The sequence below is a fragment of the Phocoena phocoena genome, chromosome 1 (assembly GCF_963924675.1).
Source record: "Phocoena phocoena chromosome 1, mPhoPho1.1, whole genome shotgun sequence".
NCBI lineage: Eukaryota > Metazoa > Chordata > Mammalia > Artiodactyla > Phocoenidae > Phocoena > Phocoena phocoena.
In genome coordinates, this window is record NC_089219.1 from 130,843,246 (window position 1) to 130,862,319 (window position 19,074).

Sequence of the window (19,074 nt, forward strand, 5' to 3'; positions counted from 1 at the left end):
GATGATATGTGCATTAATTTTATTACATTATGTTAAGAAAGTATTTGGGCTTTGTGTTTCATATGTCATTATAGAGTTGTTTTATTTAAGGGGGAAATGATGGAAGAATATGAAAGAAATGATGAAGCAAATTCTGGAATTTTTGCATCTCTGATAACTATATTTTAACTTTTTTTCTCTATATTACAGATTACTTATATCTTTTCATTTACTATTATTCATTCCAGTCTTTTGACCTTCGGGAACTTAGTAATGTATATTTAAGATTTCATTTGTGACAAATACTTTTTTCCAAGTTGTTTACCTTTTCATTTTGTTTAATATGTTAGTGTTGAACAGAATTTATAGATGGTAAGTAGTCTCATTTGTCATTTTTCCCATTGTATTTATTTTTTTTTCTACTTTATCCAGATATCTGTTAATTGCCCATGTGGTTTTTTTTTTTTCCCCTCCACCATCTGCCTTTAAACTAAAATTTAGTTTTATCTCATGAGTTATAATCTTCTACTAAATGCTTTACTATGATTCAACCAATAATTTATATTGAGAAAATAATGGATCAGCTTGTTTGATCTTTGTTTTATATTATTTACTTTTTACCCACAATAGACTTTTGGTTAAAGACAGGAGCATTAGTGAATACTGATATGGAAATATAATATATTAATGAAGAACATTAAATGATAATCATTTTTGAATTTCCTTAATAAAAGTATTTACCAGTTCCATAAATTGTATGCATTTGATCACACATCAAACTATTTCAAACTGAGGGCTAAAAGAGAGAAAAATAATGATGATTATGTAAAATTTAGCTTTTCATATATTAGGAATAAATAATTTTTACACCACAGTTTGTTATTTCTGGATACAGGCTTGTGAATACCAGTCTGTAAACTTCTTCCTTATAAACATTCAGAAAATCAATGTGAAAATGGAAAAAATAAGCCAGTTGATAATTTTGAAGTAAAATATAGAAATTTCAAATAATAACTTATAAAAGCACTTTTTACCTGTTCTTAATGTAACACATAGTTCAGTTTCACTTTGTATTTTAATACCTATTTGGTCCTCAATTAAAAATAATATATTTCAGGGACTTCCCTGGTGGTCCAGTGGTTAAGGCTCTGCCTTCCAATGCAGGGGTTGCAGGTTCGATCCCTGGTTGGGGAACTAAGATCCCACATGTCGTGCAGTGTGGCCCAAAAATAATAATAATAGTAAAAAAATAAAAAAGAATTATGTATTTAAAAAAATACATATTTTAAAATTTATTTGTTCAATGAAAAGAAACTACATAGTACTATATTACAATAATATTCTAATGCAAAAGATAATGTGTTTTAAATTTAAAATCATTTCATATGCCACACAAAAATGTTGACCTAATTTCTTACATTTTTAAATGGTGTTCTTGAAATTATACATTACTCAGAGGAGTCATGAATCAAAACTACAAAAGTTGAAGCCCTGAGAGATGAAATGTCTTGGATCTTTTCACTACATCAAGTTGTATATTGTATTCTGTGTTTTGTTATTTTCCCTAACCCCTCTACTTTATTCCCCTGAGACTTTATAAGGTCCTTAGGTCAAGTACAATGTCTAGAGAATCCTAATTCCTCTTGAATTGGCAGATAGAATGCTTGTATTTAGTACGAATGTAATACATTTTTTGTTGAGTTTAATGATATTAATAGGAGTGTAGTTGATGAGTATAAATGTTGTATAATGGTTAAAAAGACAGTATTGAAGGTTTCTTCTAATGGTGGGCTTGGTTATTTGAACTTTCCTTTAACTGAGAACTGAAAATGGTAGACAATATAAATTTAAAAAATATTTTAAAAACAGTGAAGAGGGGTTTCCCTGGTGGCGCAGTGGTTGAGAGTCTGCCTGCCAATGCAGGGGACACGGGTTCGTGCCCCGGTCCAGGAGGATCCCACATGCCGCGGAGCGGCTGGGCCCGTGAGCCATGGCCGCTGAGCCTCCGTGTCCGGAGCCTGTGCTCCGCAACGGGAGAGACCGCAGCAGTGAGAGGCGTACTGCAAAAAAAAAAAATAATAATAATAATGAAGAAGTGACAAAATGATATGGAATAAACAAACCACAGTTTCAAAAATCCCAATGAATTTCAAGCAGGGTAAATAGAATAAAATGAAATCCATATTTCAACCTATCATAGCGAAACTGAAGAAAAGGAATAGACACTGGTCTAGAAAGTCTAGATTCAAATTAGAGGAAGTCTGTGGTGAAGAAAACATTTTAAATAGTAACTGAAATTTTGACTGGTAACAGTATACTGTTGTCTAAAAGCACTTGCCAGGACTCTGATATATATTTTATGTATAGAAAATATATATACATACTATAAATATGTAGTGTGTATATATACTCCCTATATGTAGAGAGAGTATATATGTGTATGTGTACTCTATATGTTATATATATAGAGAGTATATATAGCGTATTTTATATGTTATATATAGAGTATATATATATGAAAGTTACACATTAGAGCTTTGGTCAATGATTTTCCTGATGGTTAATATGTATTATGGACAATGAGGGTACTGACAAATCTCTGGGGACTTCCCTTAAAGCATACAACATTGAAATATTAATAACATTTTCCCAAACAAATTTAACATAATGAAGGTTGAGCATCTCTTCTGATTTGACAGTCCTTCCCATGCAACTCATCAAACAGACCTAATAATTTCTAGTATCTCTTTTTATAAAATGAAAGGGCAGATCTTTGTGATTTTCCAGGTTTTTTTTTTAAACCTAAAAGATAGTGTAAAAGACATTCTGAAATTTCTATTTTATTTATTTTTTTATATTAAGGGCCTGATTTTGAGAAGGAGAAATTAAAGTTGTCAGAGGAGATTTGGACATTTGATTAAGGTGGGATCAGGAGTGTTGAGAAACATACTTGGGAAACTTGGTTACCTATTTAATCTAAGTGACAATAAAACATTTAAAATTAAACATAGCAGGTAACAGGAGTATAAAGAACCTTAATCCAGGCTTCCCTGGTGGCACAGTGGTTGAGGGTCCGCCTGCCGATGCAGGGGACACGGCTTCGTGTCCTGGTCTGGGAAGATCCCACATGCCACGGAGTGGCTAGACCCGTGAGCCATGGCCGCGGAGCCTGCGCGTCCGGAGCCTGTGCTCTGCAACGGGAGAGGCCGCTACAGTGAGAGGCCCACATACCGCCAAAAAAAAAAAAAAAAAAAAAAAAGAACCTTAATCCTTTAACTTTGTTTTCTTAAATAAGTAATAATAAAGCTGGCATAAAACACAGAAAATTTCTACTGCAGATAAACGAGTGTACATGACCGTGGCGGTGGATATGGTAGTCACGGAGGTGGTGGAGCCTGTACGCTTTCTCCTGGAGACAGTAGTACGCGTGTACCCTGCAAACGAGCGATTTTGGTATTTCAGCAGAAAGACTTTCACGGAGACTTTCTTCATGAGGTTGAAACAGGTAGGACCTTTTTGTTCTTCTCACATAATACATTTTTCCCACCATTTTTTCTTTAATGCCAACATAATTTCTTAAATAACAATAAAAAGCAATAGAATTCCTCAGATAATCAAATGATATTTAGAGTCAACTAGCAGAGTATTTGAAAAATCCATGTGTCAATTGAAAAAAAACAACTACTAATAATTATGTAGAAATTTGTTTTAGAAACCTGTAATGTGTACCTGTAAAGTATCAACATACTTAATAGAAATAACGAATCTATATCTAAAACAGCTTTTCTTCCTTTTATATACAATTACATAAAACCAAAAAGAAAGGGCACAGAAACATCATATCTTTATAAATAATAGTAAAAACATTATGAAGTAATACATGACTAATTGTTATAGTTATTTCTACCTATATAATATTATGTGAAGGTGTTGTTTGACTTATTAGTAAGGTTATAAAATTATTTTAATATTAAATGAACAAAATTAGGGTTTCTGTGAAGTTCTTAAATTAGGCAGTATTAATAGGTAAAATACACTTTTTGTTATGTAATGAAGGAAGAAGGTAACAGTGAAAAATAATTTGAATTCTAGTAGTGTCCATTTTATGAAATCAGAGTAAAATATTCTATTTGAGTGATGTAAATCCTTTTCATCCTGTTTAGTGCTCCCTCTCTCCCAAGTTTAAAAAATGCTTGTTGCTTCATATACTGTAATATGCAAAATGTAATGTGGTAAAAGCAAGCATCAGTTCAGTGAACAAATATAGAAGCCACTTAACCATTTTCATATTAAAAAAAACTTGTCATTGCTCAGTTAGGCTTCATATATTAGATGCTTTGAAATTGTTGTGGTTTTCATCTTGCATAAAATTATTAGAGCTGTGGTTTGACACAGCTTTTATTACTGTGTAGACTGTTTTTTTTCTTTTAGTTTTTGTAGCATATTCTGATGAATATAATATGAACAATATTTAAAATTTTAGTGTACTGAGCATATTTTCATGTTTTATTCTGAGATATTTTTCTCCCTTCTTTCTTTCTTTTCTTTTCTTTTTTTTTTTTTTGGTAGCTTAATTGTTAATGACTGTCAAAGAATTCGTTTGTCATTTTGAGCCAAAGGATTATTCAGAGTTGCATAAGAGTGAATAAAGGAGCTGTATACAAAGTGGTTGTCATCATTCTAGTGACAGTTAATAAATTATTATGCTGTGAATTTTTCTTCCTTGAGACTTGATAAAAAGTTAGCTTCCCCCCTCCCGCCCTGCCCCCCCAAATTAGCTTCATATATATATAGATAGATAGATATAGATATATATAATATATATATGGCAAGATAAACAAGAGTACTGGAATTTATATATTTATATAAATTTCAAGAATATATATATTAGAGTGGATTTTTATTATTAAATGTTATTTTCATATTTTTAAAACTACTGATGTTGAGTGACTGAGTGGTAAGTACCATGAGATAAGAATTTCTTAGTACTAAAACATTAAAAATACTGTTTGAGGCCATTTCATGTGAAATAAAAAGATTAAATTAGATTCACTTGTAATATTCAGCTCCAATAAATGTGAGACTGATTTAAATGAATATCAGATAAGAACATGGTTTCTAACTTTAGTGGTATAATTTAATCTCTTTAGTAGATATTGTGTTAGTCTGTTTATTATTATTTTTATTTCTTCTTGAGTCATTTTTGGTGATTTGTGTCTTTCAAGGAATCTTCAGTTTAATCAAGGATATTTAATTTATTGCTTAAAATATTACCTTTTTATTTTTAATGTTTGTAGGATCTGCTTTTATTTCTGATATTGGTAATTTATATATTCTCTCTTGTTTTTTGTTTTATCAGCCTAGCTAGAGGTCTATTAATTTTACTGATTTTATTCCCCCCCCCAGAGAAACAGATTTTGGGTTCATTGATTTCCCTATTGTTTTTCTGTTTTATCTTCTGTTGATTCCTTTTGCTTTCTTTTTTATTTCCTTTTTTTTTTCTGCTTTGGATTTAACTTGTTTTTCTAGTTTCTTCATATGAAGATTATATCACTGATTTTTTAAAAACTTTTTTTCCTAATATCTTTTAATTTTTAAGGTTATAACTTTCCCTCTAACTTCTCAGAGTTGTTAAAAGAAAACTCTGTTTCCTTTACTACTATTCATACCACTTCATTTCTGACACCAGATGGGTGAGTGTTTTTCCTATAGCAATTAATTCTCCAATTGGACACCAATTGGATGGCCTATGATACAGTTATGACACTACCTGGAGTAGGCACAGACCCCACAGGTTAAGGGCTCAGTTCCACAAGACTGTGCCCCTCCTCCTTACTTCAGACACCAGTTGCAGGTCCAGGTTGTCACCTGTGTTTCTGACCAACCAGCTATAACTTGGAGGTTCCCACAACCTCCTCCTCAGGTTTGATAATTTGCTAGAATGACTCACAGACTCAGGAAAACAGTTTACTTAGTAGATTACCAGTTTATTATAAAAAGATACAGCTCTAGAACAGCCAGCTAGAAGAGGTGCACAGGGCAAGGTATGGGGGAAGGTGTATGGAGTTTCCACGCCCTGTACAGGCTCGCCACCCTCTCAGTACCTCCATGTGTTCACCAACCCAGAAGTTCTCTGAACACCTAAGTTAGGGTTTTTTATGCATGCTTCATTCTGTGGGCACAATTGAGTAAATCACTGGCTATTAGTGATTAACTCAAGTACCAGCTCCTTTCGCTTCCCTGGAGGTTGGGGGAGTGGGGCTGAAAGTTCCAGCCTTCTATCATGTGATTGATTCCTTTAGCATCCATCTCTCCCCCACCCCCCATACCCTCAGGGGCTTTCCAAAAGTCACCTCTAACAAAATTTAAGTGCGGTTGAAAGAAACTCATTAGGAATAACAAAAGATGCTCCTTTTACCTTTATTGCTCTGGAACTATTTCAGAAATGGGATAAAAACGAAATATTACAACAAAAGATGTTTCTTTCACCTTTATTGCTATGGCACTGTTTCAGAAGCCAGGATGAATACCAAAATATATATTTCTTATTATATCACAGTATCACAGTTGTCATGATGAATAAATATGAATTCATGTAAGGCCCTTTAGGACAGTGCTTGTCACCTGGTACATGTTCAGTAAATGTTAGCTATTATTGTTTTTATTAATGTTAATTAATACTTGTTTGTCTTCTATCTAGTCTCTGTTCTTTTTGGGTAGAATCCTTTGTTTCTTAAGCCTAAAATAAATGAATGAATAAATGAACCAATAAATGAATAACTAACTCTGGTAGAAAGGTCAGGATTTTGGAGTGTGGTAAGGCAGAGGAGGGCATTTTAGTCAGAGACAAGAGTTGAGTCAGGTCGTAGAACTCTGATGTAACATGATATGTTCAAGATCTGTAGGAAATTAGATATTGCCGAAGCATCAGTGGGCATGGTGGGTAATTATTCCGAATAGGTAGGTCATTACCATGCTTAGTCCTTTATCCTCAGGTTGGGAGAATTTTAAGCTGTGAATGACACTGTATTTATAATTGGGAAAAGTCACGCTGACAGTAGTGAAAAAGATATTGCTATTGCAGGCAAATAAATATGAAGTAAGAAGGCTGTTGTGGCCAAGATGAGAAATGATGGCGTGAAGAAAGGCCGTGGCAGTGGGGATAGTAGAAAAGATGAATTTGAGAGGCCTTAGGGAAGTAAGAATCAAGATCTGGTGTTTGATGTGACGTGAGGTTGAGGGAAAACAAGGGGTCTAGGATTACTTTCAGGTGACTGGGTGCTTGTTGATCCTTTTGATTGAGACGTTACGGAGTCCAAGCTTTCTCCCCTCGCTGCAGTGAATCGGGGACGAGGTGTTGAGGCAAGGAATACGACTTTATTCAGAAAGCCGGCAGATGGAGAAGATGCCAGGCTAATGTCTCTGATAAACCATCTTATCGGGGTTTGGATGCCAGCTTCTTTTATAGCACAGAGAGGGGGAGGAGATGAGTAAGTAAAGTCAAAAGGCCATAAGTTTTGCAAATACCCTGTGGAATGGCCAGCCTCCGTGAGGGGATGTGTTAATTTCTTCTTCTTTCTTGAGACATCCACAGGTGGGTGGGGTGAGGTTGTCTCCCTTTGAACTGAACAGAGGCACTTTAGTTTAACATTCAGGCAGAGGGGTAGGGTTCCCAGAGTCAGGCCATTATGTATGATTATAATAACAAAAACAACAAAAAGCAAAGGTTAAAGTCAAAGAAACAAATCGAACCTGGAGTCCCATTTAGCTTTTCCCTGTTACAGAAATAGACTTTCAAGGAGAAATGTTTCGAGACTCATGAGGAAAGCTAGCGGAGTTTCAGATATGCTGAATTTCACATTTCTGTGGAACTTTTAGGTTTAGTAAGCAGTTGGATATTTGTATCCTAAGCTTGGGAAATAAAGATTTTAAAAGTGGTTAAAGCTTGAGAATTGTGACTAGGCGTAGGTGGCCAAGTGTTGAATGGGGAGACATTGAAGATTGGTATAGGAAGAGGATTGAGCCAAGTGAATGTAGAGGATTAGCACAGATCTAGGGGTAAAATCACAAGAGCACGAGGCCAGGAATGGCGAGGGAGGAAATTGTTTCCTGCAGGAGAGAATGCCTTAAGCATCAGGTACTTCAGGAAGGTTAGCTAAGGATTTGATTGGTAAATAAGAGACAAAGATCTTAGACTGTAAAACTTGGACAATTTCAGAGGAGTAGTGGGGCGGAAGTTAGACTGCAGTTGATTGAGGCTTGAATGGGAGACAAAATGTCATAATTCACCTCTGCAACTGGGAACAAAAGAGAAGCTGGGTACAAATCCAAAGTATTAGGGTACACTTTATTTTATATACAACTTTTATATACAAAGTTAGAATTTTAGAAAATTCAGTCTCTCCTTCTATTTTTCCTGGGTTTGGAAGTCAAACCCTCTGCTAGTGATTTTGCTGAATGAATACCCATCAAAATATGGAGTCAAGTGCTGAAAACCTTTTGTTGCCAACATTTAGAGGAATGGCATAGCAGATATTTTGAAAGTGAACTAATTTCTTTCTTCAGAAATAGTATAGTTAAGAAAGTATGTACAAACTGGCAACTAGTAGATAAAAAAGTTCTGGAGGTCTAATGCACAGCTTAGTGATTGTAGTCAGCAGTCTAGTGTGCCCTTTTTCCACGGGTTTCTCAAGGGTTGATTCAGTCAACCATTAATCAGTCTGTGGATCAGTCCATGGATCAGTTCCTGGTTGGTTGAATCTGTGGATGCAGAACCTGCAGATACATAGGGCCAACCGTACTATGTCATTTTATATAAGGGACACAAGCATCCATAGATTTTTGTGTCCATGGAGGAGTCCTGAATCCAATCTTTCCATAGATACCAAGGAATGACTGTACTGTATTATAAATTTTAAAGTTGCTAATAGACTAGATCATAATTGTTCTCACCCCAAAAAAGAAATGATAATGATGTGACATGATAGAGGTGTTAGCTAATGCTACAGTGGTAATCGTATTGCAGTATATAAATGTATCAACACGTTGTATACTTTACACAATGTTATATGTCAGTTATATCTCAATAAAAAAGAAATTATGCATCACTTGATATTTTCTTTTTTAAAAAAATTGATTAATTCATGGGAGGACTTTCAAAACAGCTGAAAGCAAAATTAGAATTTTGGAAGGTTCTGCTGCTTCAAATTTTATGTGCTTATTAATTATTATTCTGTCATTTCAAAGTGATTTTTAAAATGACAGTTTTGAAGTACCCCAAAATGAATTCATATTGAAGATACTCATAACTTTAAACTATAGTGACATCACCTGTTGCTACACTAATAAATTGCCTAAGAAGTAATTTGATGAATTATTATTTCTTCCTTTTCCTGTTACTGAAAATAAATGCTGTGAGTCCCATCATAAGATGTTTATTGGCAGGATTCTTTGATAGGAAAGTTATAACCTTTGTAGTAGTGTTTTTGTTTTGTTTTGTTTTATAATTTTTAAAATCACAGAATAATTTTATATTCTTCTGGTTGTATTTTGCCTAAAGAACGATAAGACATTTAGGTGTTACCGCTTACTTTCAGATTTGCTTTGTATTGTACTATAGGGTGTATCTTACTATGAGACTACATCAAAGGAAATAAAATTGAATAAAGCAGTATTTCATTCTGGGTACTGAAATGAGAATAGGTCAGTTATTATAGGCCTTCATTGAAAACTTGAGGAGTTATTAGTTGATTAAAAAGAATTTATTCTGGAAAATTAGTATTTAAAGATTTGAAATTGTAAGCCAGAAAGGAGAGAATCCTTATGTACATAAACTCTTTTGCAATGCATTTAAAAAGTAATATGCCAGTTGTTAAGAAAAGCAAGATGGCAAGCACAGTGACTTGGGATCCTTTCATTAAGTATTAGCTTTCCTTTCCCTTGTCTTTCATTTGTGGAGTTTAAGAAATTACACATTACTACATTACCAAGGCCACATTACCAAGTGGCCTATTAGTGAGGAATAAATGATCCTCATATCTAAAGACTTTTAGTGTGTTGAAGATTTAATAAATAAAACAAAAAGCTTATCACCTGGAGAAAAATATGACAAGGAAGAGCTACTTGGGTATGATGGGGAAGTAGCAACCTAATTGATATTTAATAATGAAATTTTGCTTATTTCATAGTCAGATATACTTACTTTAGGTCCAGATAATATTCTTGTACTTAAGACTATGGTGTTACTCTTAAAATACTACTTGTTTGAAATTTTGAAATGAAATTATTTTCTATGGACAGAGGTACCTGCTTTTGTTCACAGTAATGGTGTGCAACATTTTTAGCTGTGTTGTTCTTCATAAAAGTATTTTCTACTTTTTGCTTGTGCCAAAATGTAGTAAAAATTGATAACAGCAGTTACGTTAGGCATAAAAGAGTAGAAGCATATGGAGATGGGAGCTTGGAAAATGCAGCACTTAACTTCATTGAACTCAGTGATCTTTTATTTTATAAATTAGGCATTTATGAATACTATAGAGTTTCAAGAACAATAGGAGCAGATTTAGCTGCTTAGATGAAGTTAGTGTAAAATAGAGTTCAGTTGTCAAGGGGTCAGCCGAGTCAGCAGCATTGAAAACATGTAGGGGGTGGTTCTTGAATTCTTGCTTAATTTGGGGATGTGTGATAAACTACAAAGAACAATTCGAGGCAATTATAGAGAAAAAACAGTGTTATGAAAAAAGAAATGCTTATATAATATTCATTTTAAAGATACTCTTAAGAAATGTTGTTTACGTTAGATTAGTTTAGGAAATACAGAACATTTTGAGGCCAGCACAACATGTTTTAATGTAGATTGACATTTCTTCAGATACAAAGCACATGTTGTAGAATTAGTGGGGTTTAAATAATTTAAATAATTTCTATTAGCATATCTGATTATCATGATGAACAAATTTTCTGAAAAAAATGTGTTGCTGCTTATTATGGAGATTTTTAAACTCTAATAATAATAACAAATTAAGTTATGTTCAGTTATTGGAGCATCTGACCTAAAAAGACATAGTGAAATTTACATTTGATTGAGAAGGAATCACCTATTCCAGTGTAGATACATAGTGTATGTGGGTTAATAGTATTCCTGAATTTTTTTTCATGTCTAAAATTCTATGCCATTTGAATTAGTGAATTATAAAAAGTTTTTAGCACAAATAATTCCATGACTGTTGTAGTCAAGTTAATTCAAAGTTAATTTATAATATCTATTGTAGTGGCACAGCAAAGATAAGATATTTAAAATATAACCTTATCCCCAAAGGAACTTTGTGTCACCTCCTATTAATAAGGAAATATATAGAAATTACCATTTTACAAGGAGGGCTATGATAAATACTAGGTGAAAATAATGTACAGAATGCTGTGGGGTTTAGAAAAAGGAGGGACAATAGTAGTAGAATGACACAAAGTTATGGTTAAAAGGAGTTTATTTGAGGGTATATGTGAGTCGTTTTCTGTGATCACAGCAGAGAGGGAATATTGTAGGGGTGGAAAAAATTTCCCTTCTTCCCTTTTAGATTCTTTGGCTTGTCTAATATTTAAATAAATATAAGACAGATTAACAGCAGGAAAATTTAATTATGTACATATGGGAGCAGCATAAAGATATGAAGACACAAAAGGTTGCTGGTAATTGAAACTTACATACCATCCTGAGCCAAAGAAAGGGGAGGGATCGATCTATGGATACAAAGGGGAGGAAGGCCATTCACAGGAAGGGAGAGGAGATGTTTGGAAAACAAAGGTTGCCCTGCTGTACAGGTAAGTTTCTTAGGTAAGAAGCTATCTCTGGTAATAGCTCTCTTCCTTTGCTTTGTAAATTTAGGCAAGTGAGGGAGAGGTAAAAGAGCTTTCCTGAGTCTGCTAGGTTTTGATTGTCTTTAGCTCAAAATAGTAATCCTTATGCTTGTCACTGAACTCATGTTTGGCTGCCCGCCGGCTCGAAAGCCAAGCTCGAAAGCCAATACTCGCTCGAAAGCCAATACTCGTTTAGAAAGGAAAGGTTGCTTTATTCAGGAGGCCGGCAACCTGGGGAGAAGGCAGACTCATGTCCAAGAACCAACTCCTAAGATTCTGCTTGACCATGAAAGTTTTTTAAATGGAGAAAGGGGAAGTTAATCACATTTAATCATTTGGGGAGGGGATCAGAGTCTGTATTATCTTCCACTGTGTCCAGACTTTCTTCTGATTGGTTGGTGGTGAGGTAACAGGCTGGTGTTCCAGGAATCTGGTGCTCTACCTGGGTGGGGGGCCATAGTTCCTGCTGAAGAACTCAAAGATATGTTGTTATGTATATTCCTTGAGGAGGAACCACGTCTCGTCCCATGCTGCACTGTTGTTTCCTGACTGTTCCTCATTTGTTTCTGCATTCCCACGCTTCCCTAATTAGTAACTGTTTGAATCTTCCCTTTGGTACTCAGGGAAGATCTGGGAGGCTGAATGAAGCTTATTTCCTACAAACAAGAAATGGGGAACACGGAAAGGATTTGTACCCTGGAGCAGCGGTCCCCAACCTTTTTGGCACCCAGGACTGGTTTCCTGGAAGACAGTTTTTCCCCCCGGACTGGGGTGGGGGTGGGGGGATGGTTCAGGCGGTAATGAAAACGATGGGGAGCGATGGGTAGCGGCAGAGGGAGCTTCGCTCACTCACCCATTGCTCACCTTCTGCTGTGCGGCCCGGCTCCTGACAGGCTGTGGACTAGTACGGGGATTGCAGACCCCTGCCCTAGAGGGCCCCACAGGGTCCTGCTTGGTTTCATGCTAATGTGGCATATTTTGGGGTGACAAATTCTGCTCCCCTGCAGTATATTTTAGCATGTACGATACTGTCTGTGCTATCACTTTGTAGACTGTAAAGTGACACAAAAGGGTAACCCCAAATATTAATGATTTGATTCTGATAGTAAGCATGAGGCTAGTTCCCCATTCTGTCGTTTGGTAGTTGTGTCCATGAGCTTCAGCTTCTTCATATGTAAAATGGAGGTAAACATAATACCTACCATGTAGCGTTGTTTGCTCATTTACTTATTAATTAAATCAACATTTATTAAGTGCCTGCTCTGACAGATTACTATTATAGACGTTGGGGATATAGTGGTAAATGCTGCAGATGAAGTCCCTGCTTCATGAAGCTTACATTCTATGTATGGAGGATACATGGAGGGGACAGACGGGCAGGCAAACAAATGGCAAGATAGCAGATAGTAACAGAGTGCTATGATGACTTGGTGGATATTGGGTGGTCAAGGAAGGCCTCTGTAAGAAAGTGATATTTAAATGTCTAAGGTCTGAGTGACAAGAGGGGACTTACCAAATGAAGATCTGGGGAAAAAGACCTTTCAAGGGATGAGCTTGGGTTGTTGCCAGGATTGAATGCTTGCTATCCTTATTGTTATTAACATAATTATTTGCCCAGAAAGATTTCTAGAAGAGCACTAGAATAGGATGTGGAAGCCACTTTTGCTTCTTAGTTATTCTTCGTATTGTACCACAGGTTAGACTATCTCATGCCTCAAAGTGTTATATCATTTAACAGCACAAAATAGTACCAGAAGTAACACTTCCATAGCACTTACTATGTACTGAGCACTGTTCCAAGTACTTTACCTGTTTTTTGGTTTTTTTTTTTTTTTTTTGCATCTGCTAGGAATAAAATTTACCTTCAGAAAAGAGAAGTCTCATGAAACAGGCGAGAAGGGTGTTAGGGTGGAAGAAATATTCCTCTACTCTTTTAGGTTCTTCTGGCTGGCCTAAGAATTACATTGACATGAGATAGATTAACAGGAGAAAATCAAACAAAAGTTTAGTAACATGTATACATAGTAAAGACCCAGGAAAACTGAGTAATTCTCCAAAATGGCTGAAGCTCTTCCTTCAATACCATCTTCAGTTGAAGACAAAAGAGGATGTTGGGAGTAGTGTTTTGGAACTTCAGAGGGAAAAAAGGCAGTTCACATGGAGATGGAAAAGAAAATATTTGGTAAATAGATGTTTGCTGGGCCATGCAGAGACAATGGGACACAGAATGGACTGTGATCTCTAGGCCCTGCTGAGTTTACCCCATCACACCTAGCCCATATCCTTTGCAGACATCTCTTATTGCAGCCCTATTCCAGGAACAGGCCTTCTATCTAAATTTAAGCAGTTAGGGGGAAGGTCAAAGATTTTTCCTGAGTCTTTTTGGCCTTGATTTGTTCCATCTCTAAATAATTTGCATGCGAAAGAGACATTTTGGGGTGGCAAATTTTGCTCCCCTACAAGGGGAAGTTATAGAGAAATGAGAGGCAGAGTTGTAATGTCCAAGAGACCTAAAGTAAGACTGGAGGTCAAGTGTTAAGGGGGAGGAAAAGCTCCTCTCTTGACAAGTCTGTTCTCCAAAGCCTATCATCCTGTTTTGTGTTTTCAGTCAAGAGATAGTTTAGAGGGAGGAGGCTTGTCTGAAGAAAAGGGTAGGTTTTAGGGAATGACAAAAGGTCATCACAGTCTTATCTGCTCTCAGAAGCTCCTGTGGCTTGGCCCTTAATAGCGGAAAGTGAGCCACCTCTTCTTTCCTCTCTAGGAGAGCATGAGCCAGGCTGGAAGTAGAAGTAGCTGCCCTTTCTTAGATCTTTTTCCTAGCACAGGCCTCATTTAGACTTTTTATGGGCTCTGGGCTAAATATAGGTTTAATGTTAAAATAACTTTTTTTTTTTATCCTCCTCTCAAATCTCTTCTTTGCTTTCAGGTGCCTTAACATTCCTTTCAGTTGGAGGCAGAGTCTTTTATCAGTTATTAGAGTTAAAAAGCATAAAAGGAAAATTCCCTTTTGAAGATGCATGTTGATTTGAACCTATTTAAATCGAAGTATAATCAGTTGGGATGGATAAATTGGGAATTTGGGATTAGCAGATACACACTACTGTATAAATTAGATAAAAACAAGGACCTACTGTATAGCACAGGGAACTATATTCAATATCTTGTAATAACGTATAATGGAAAGAAATCTGGAAAAGAATATATACACACACACACACACAAACACACACACGCATATAAAACTGAATCACTTTGCTGTATACCTGAAACATTGTAAATCAACTATACTTCAATTGAAAAAAAAGTATAATCAGTAAATTACCAAGAGTAACTATGTGAGTTGAAGGATGTTACTGTGGTAGTTATTTTGCAATATATATTGATATAGTGTATCAGGTCATTATGCTGTACACCTTAAACTTGGTGCATTTTTTCTAAGTTGTCCAATTAATATGCATAGGGCCATTTGCAGTATTAATTTATTATCCATTTGATGTCATGGGGTCTGTAGTGATATCCACTCTTTTGTTCCTGGTATCGGTAATTTGTATCTTCTTTCTTTTTTGCTTTGGGAATTTAGCTAGAGGTTTATCCATTCATTGGTCTTTGTAAAGAACTACGTTTTGGTTTCATTAATTTTTAATTTTTTCTGTCCCCGGTTTTATTGATTTGTGCTGTTACCTTTATTTTCTCAATTCTGCTAGTTTTAGATTATTTTGCACTTCTTTTCCTAGTTTCTTAAGGTGGAAGTTTAGGTTATTGATTTTTGGATGTCTCACTTGAAATACTTATAAGCATTTATAGCTCTAAATCTCCCTATGTACACTGTTTAGATGTATCCCACTAATTTTGATTTATTGTATTTTCATTTTTGTTCAGTTCAAAATATTTTCTAATTTGAGCCTTCCTCTTTGGCTTAGATCCATGGAGTATTTAGAAGTGTGTTATTTTATTCCCAAGTATTTGGGGATTTTTCAGATGTATTTCTGTTGTTGATTTCCAGTTTACTTGTATCACGGTCACTAAACATATTATTTCACGTTTAAAATTTTTCTTAAAGTTTGTTTTATAATCCAGGAAATGGTTTGTTTTGGTGAATGTTCCATTTGCATTTGAAAAGAATGTGTACTCTGCTGTTATTTGGTGGAGTGGTATATAAATATCAGATCCCGCTGTTGATGGTGTTCAGTTCTTCTATAACATTGCTGAATTTTTGTAAACTTCTTTTCATTACTGTGAGAGGAATGTTGACGTCTCCAATTATAAATGTGAATTGGTCCCTCTCTTTTCATTTCTTTGAATTTTTTGCTTCATATATTTGAAAGCCTCTTGTTAGGTGCATACACTTACAAGATTCTTATGTGTTCTTGTTGAATTGATCCTTTCAACATGGTGCAGTGTCCTTCTTTATATGCAGTGATTTTTTTTTTCTTGCTTGGTAGTCTGCTTTGTCTTTTATTAATATAGTCTCTTCAGCTTTCTTTTGATTAGTGTTTTTGTGGTATGTCTTTAAGCTCATTTTACCTTCAACTTGCCTATGTCACTACATTTAAAGTGGGTTTTTTTGTAGACAGAAAATAGTTGTCTTTTTTTAAACATAATCTGAGAATTTTGTTTTTTAATTGTTTAGGCAGTTTATATTTAACATAAATATTGATATGTTTAAATTTAAGTTTACTATTTTATTATTTGTTTCCTACTTGTTTTTATTTTACATTTCTTTATTTCTCCTTTGCTGTCATCTTTTGGATTATTTGAACAGTTAGTATTTCATTTTTATTATATTTCTTTATATAATTATTTTAATGGTTGCTCTAGGGATTGAGGTCTTTGTTTCTTAAATATAGCAGAAATGCAATAAAAATTTGGTTGGTTTAAACCTAACCATTTAACTTTCCACGGCTGTCTTCTTCTTTTTTTTTCTATGTTTAATGTAGTAGACAGTTTTACATTTTATCATTTGCTAAATGATTTGAAAATGCACCCGAAATTTGATTTATGGTTCAAAAGTAATTCTTGAAAACAGTGAATAAAGTAGTTTTATTTTTATAATTTAAATGGATTACAATACAGGTAGATATTAGAGATATTATTTCTCTATCTATGCCTATATTCTTCTTTTTTTTTTATTTTTAGAATTTTATTTATTTATTTTTATACAGCAGGTTCTCATTAGTTATCCATTTTATACATATTAGTTTACACATGTCAATCCCAATCTCCCAATTAATCCCACCCCCACCCCCACCCCTCCACCCCCGCCACTTTCCCACCTTGGTGTCCATACCTTTGTTCTCTACATCTGTGTCTCTATTTCTGCCCTGCAGACTGGTTCATCTGTACCATTTTTCTAGATTCCACATATATGCATGAATATATGATATTTATTTTTCTCTTTCTGACTTACTTCACTCTGTATGACAGTCTCTAGATCCATCCGTGTCTCTACAAATGACCCAATTTCATTCCATTTTATGGCTGAGTAATATTCCATTGTATATATGTACCACATCTTCTTTATCCATTCGTCTATCGATGGGCATTTAGGTTGCTTCCATGACCTGGCTAATGTACATAGTGCTGCAGTGAACATTGGGGTGCATGTATCTTTTTGAATTATGGTTTTCTCTGGGTATATGCCCAGTAGTGGGATTGCTGGGTCGTATGGTAGTTCTATTTTTAGTTTTTTAAGGAACCTCCATACTGTTCTCCACAGTGACTGTATCAATCAATTTACATTCCCACCAACAGTGCAAGAGGGTTCCCTTTTCTCCACACCCTCTCCAGCACTTGTTGTTTGTAGATTTTCTGATGATGCCCATTCTGACTGGTGTGAGGTGATACCTCGTTGTAGTTTTGATTTGCATTTCTCTAATAATTAGTGATGTTGATCAGCTTTTCATGAACTTCTTGTCCATCTGTATGTCTTCTTTGAAGAAATGTCTATTTAGGTCTTCTGCCCATTTTTGGGTTGGGTTGTTTGTTTTTTTTAACATTGAGCTGCATGAGCTGTTTATACATTTTGGAGATTAATCCATTTATTCTTTCCATTACTCTAGGAGGTGGATCAAAAATGATCTTGCTGTGATTTACATCAAAGAGTGTTCTTCCTATGTTTTCCTCTAAGAGTTTTATAATGTCTGGTCTTACATTTAGGTCTCTAATCCATTTTGAGTTTACTTTTGTGTATGGTGTTAGGGAGTGTTCTAATTTCATTCTTTCACGTGTAGCTGTCCAGTTTTCCCAGCACCACTTATTGAAGAGGCTGTCTTTTCTCCATTGTATATCCTGGCCTCCTTTGTCATAGATTAGTTGACCATAGGTGCGTGGGTTTATCTCTGGGCTTTCTATCCTGTTCCATTGGTCTGTATTTCTGTTTCTGTGCTAGTACCATATTGTCTTGATTACTGTAGCTTTGTAGTATAGTCTGAAGTCAGGAAGTCTGATTCCTCCCGCTCCATTTTTTTCCCTCAAGACTGCTTTGACTGTTCAGGCTCTTTTGTGTCTTCATACAAATTTTAAGGTTTTTTGTTCTAGTTCTGTGAAAAATGCCAGTGGTAACTTGATAGGAATTGCACTGAATCTGTAGATTGCTTTGGGTAGTATAGTCATTTTCACAATATTGATTCTTCCAATCCAAGAACATAGTGTATCTCTCCATCTCTTTGTATCATCTTTAATTTCTTTCATCAGTGTCTTATAGTTTTTTGCACACAGGTCTTTTGTCTCCCTAGGTAGGTTTATTCCTAGGTATTTTATTCTTTTTGTTGCAGTGGTAAATGGGAGTGTTTCCTTAATTTCTCTTTCAGATTTTTCATCATTACTGTATAGGAATGCAAGAGATTTCTGTGCATTAATTTTGTATCCTGCAACTTTACCAAATTCATTGATTAGCTTTAGTAGCTTTCTGGTAACATCTTTAGGATTCTTTATGTATAGTATCATGTCATCTGCAAACAGTGATAGTTTTACTTCTTCTTTTCCAATTTGTATTCCTTTTATTTCTTTTTCTTCTCTGATTGCTGTGGCTAGGACTTCCAAAACTAAGTTGAATAATAGTGGCGAGAGTGGACATTCTTGTCTTGCTCCTGATCTTAGAGGAAATGCTTTCAGTTTTTCACCATTGAGAATGATGTTTGCTGTGGGTTTGTCATATGTGGCCTTTATTATGTTGAAGTAGGTTCCCTCTATGCCCACTTTCTGGAGAGTTTGTATCATAAATCGGTGTTGAATTTTGTCAAG

General features: G+C 35.1%; 1 protein-coding gene across 2 annotated transcripts in view; it reads left to right on the top strand.

Moving 5' to 3' along the window:
- The window catches only part of RABGAP1L (RAB GTPase activating protein 1 like), a 619,828-nt gene that overhangs the window by 50,014 nt on the left and 550,740 nt on the right, over positions 1-19,074 (top strand). For both annotated transcript variants that reach the window (XM_065882769.1, XM_065882778.1), the window contains exon 9: positions 3,318-3,484. In XM_065882769.1, coding sequence (XP_065738841.1) covers positions 3,318-3,484 — 167 coding nt within the window. The remainder of the gene's footprint in view (positions 1-3,317; positions 3,485-19,074) is intronic.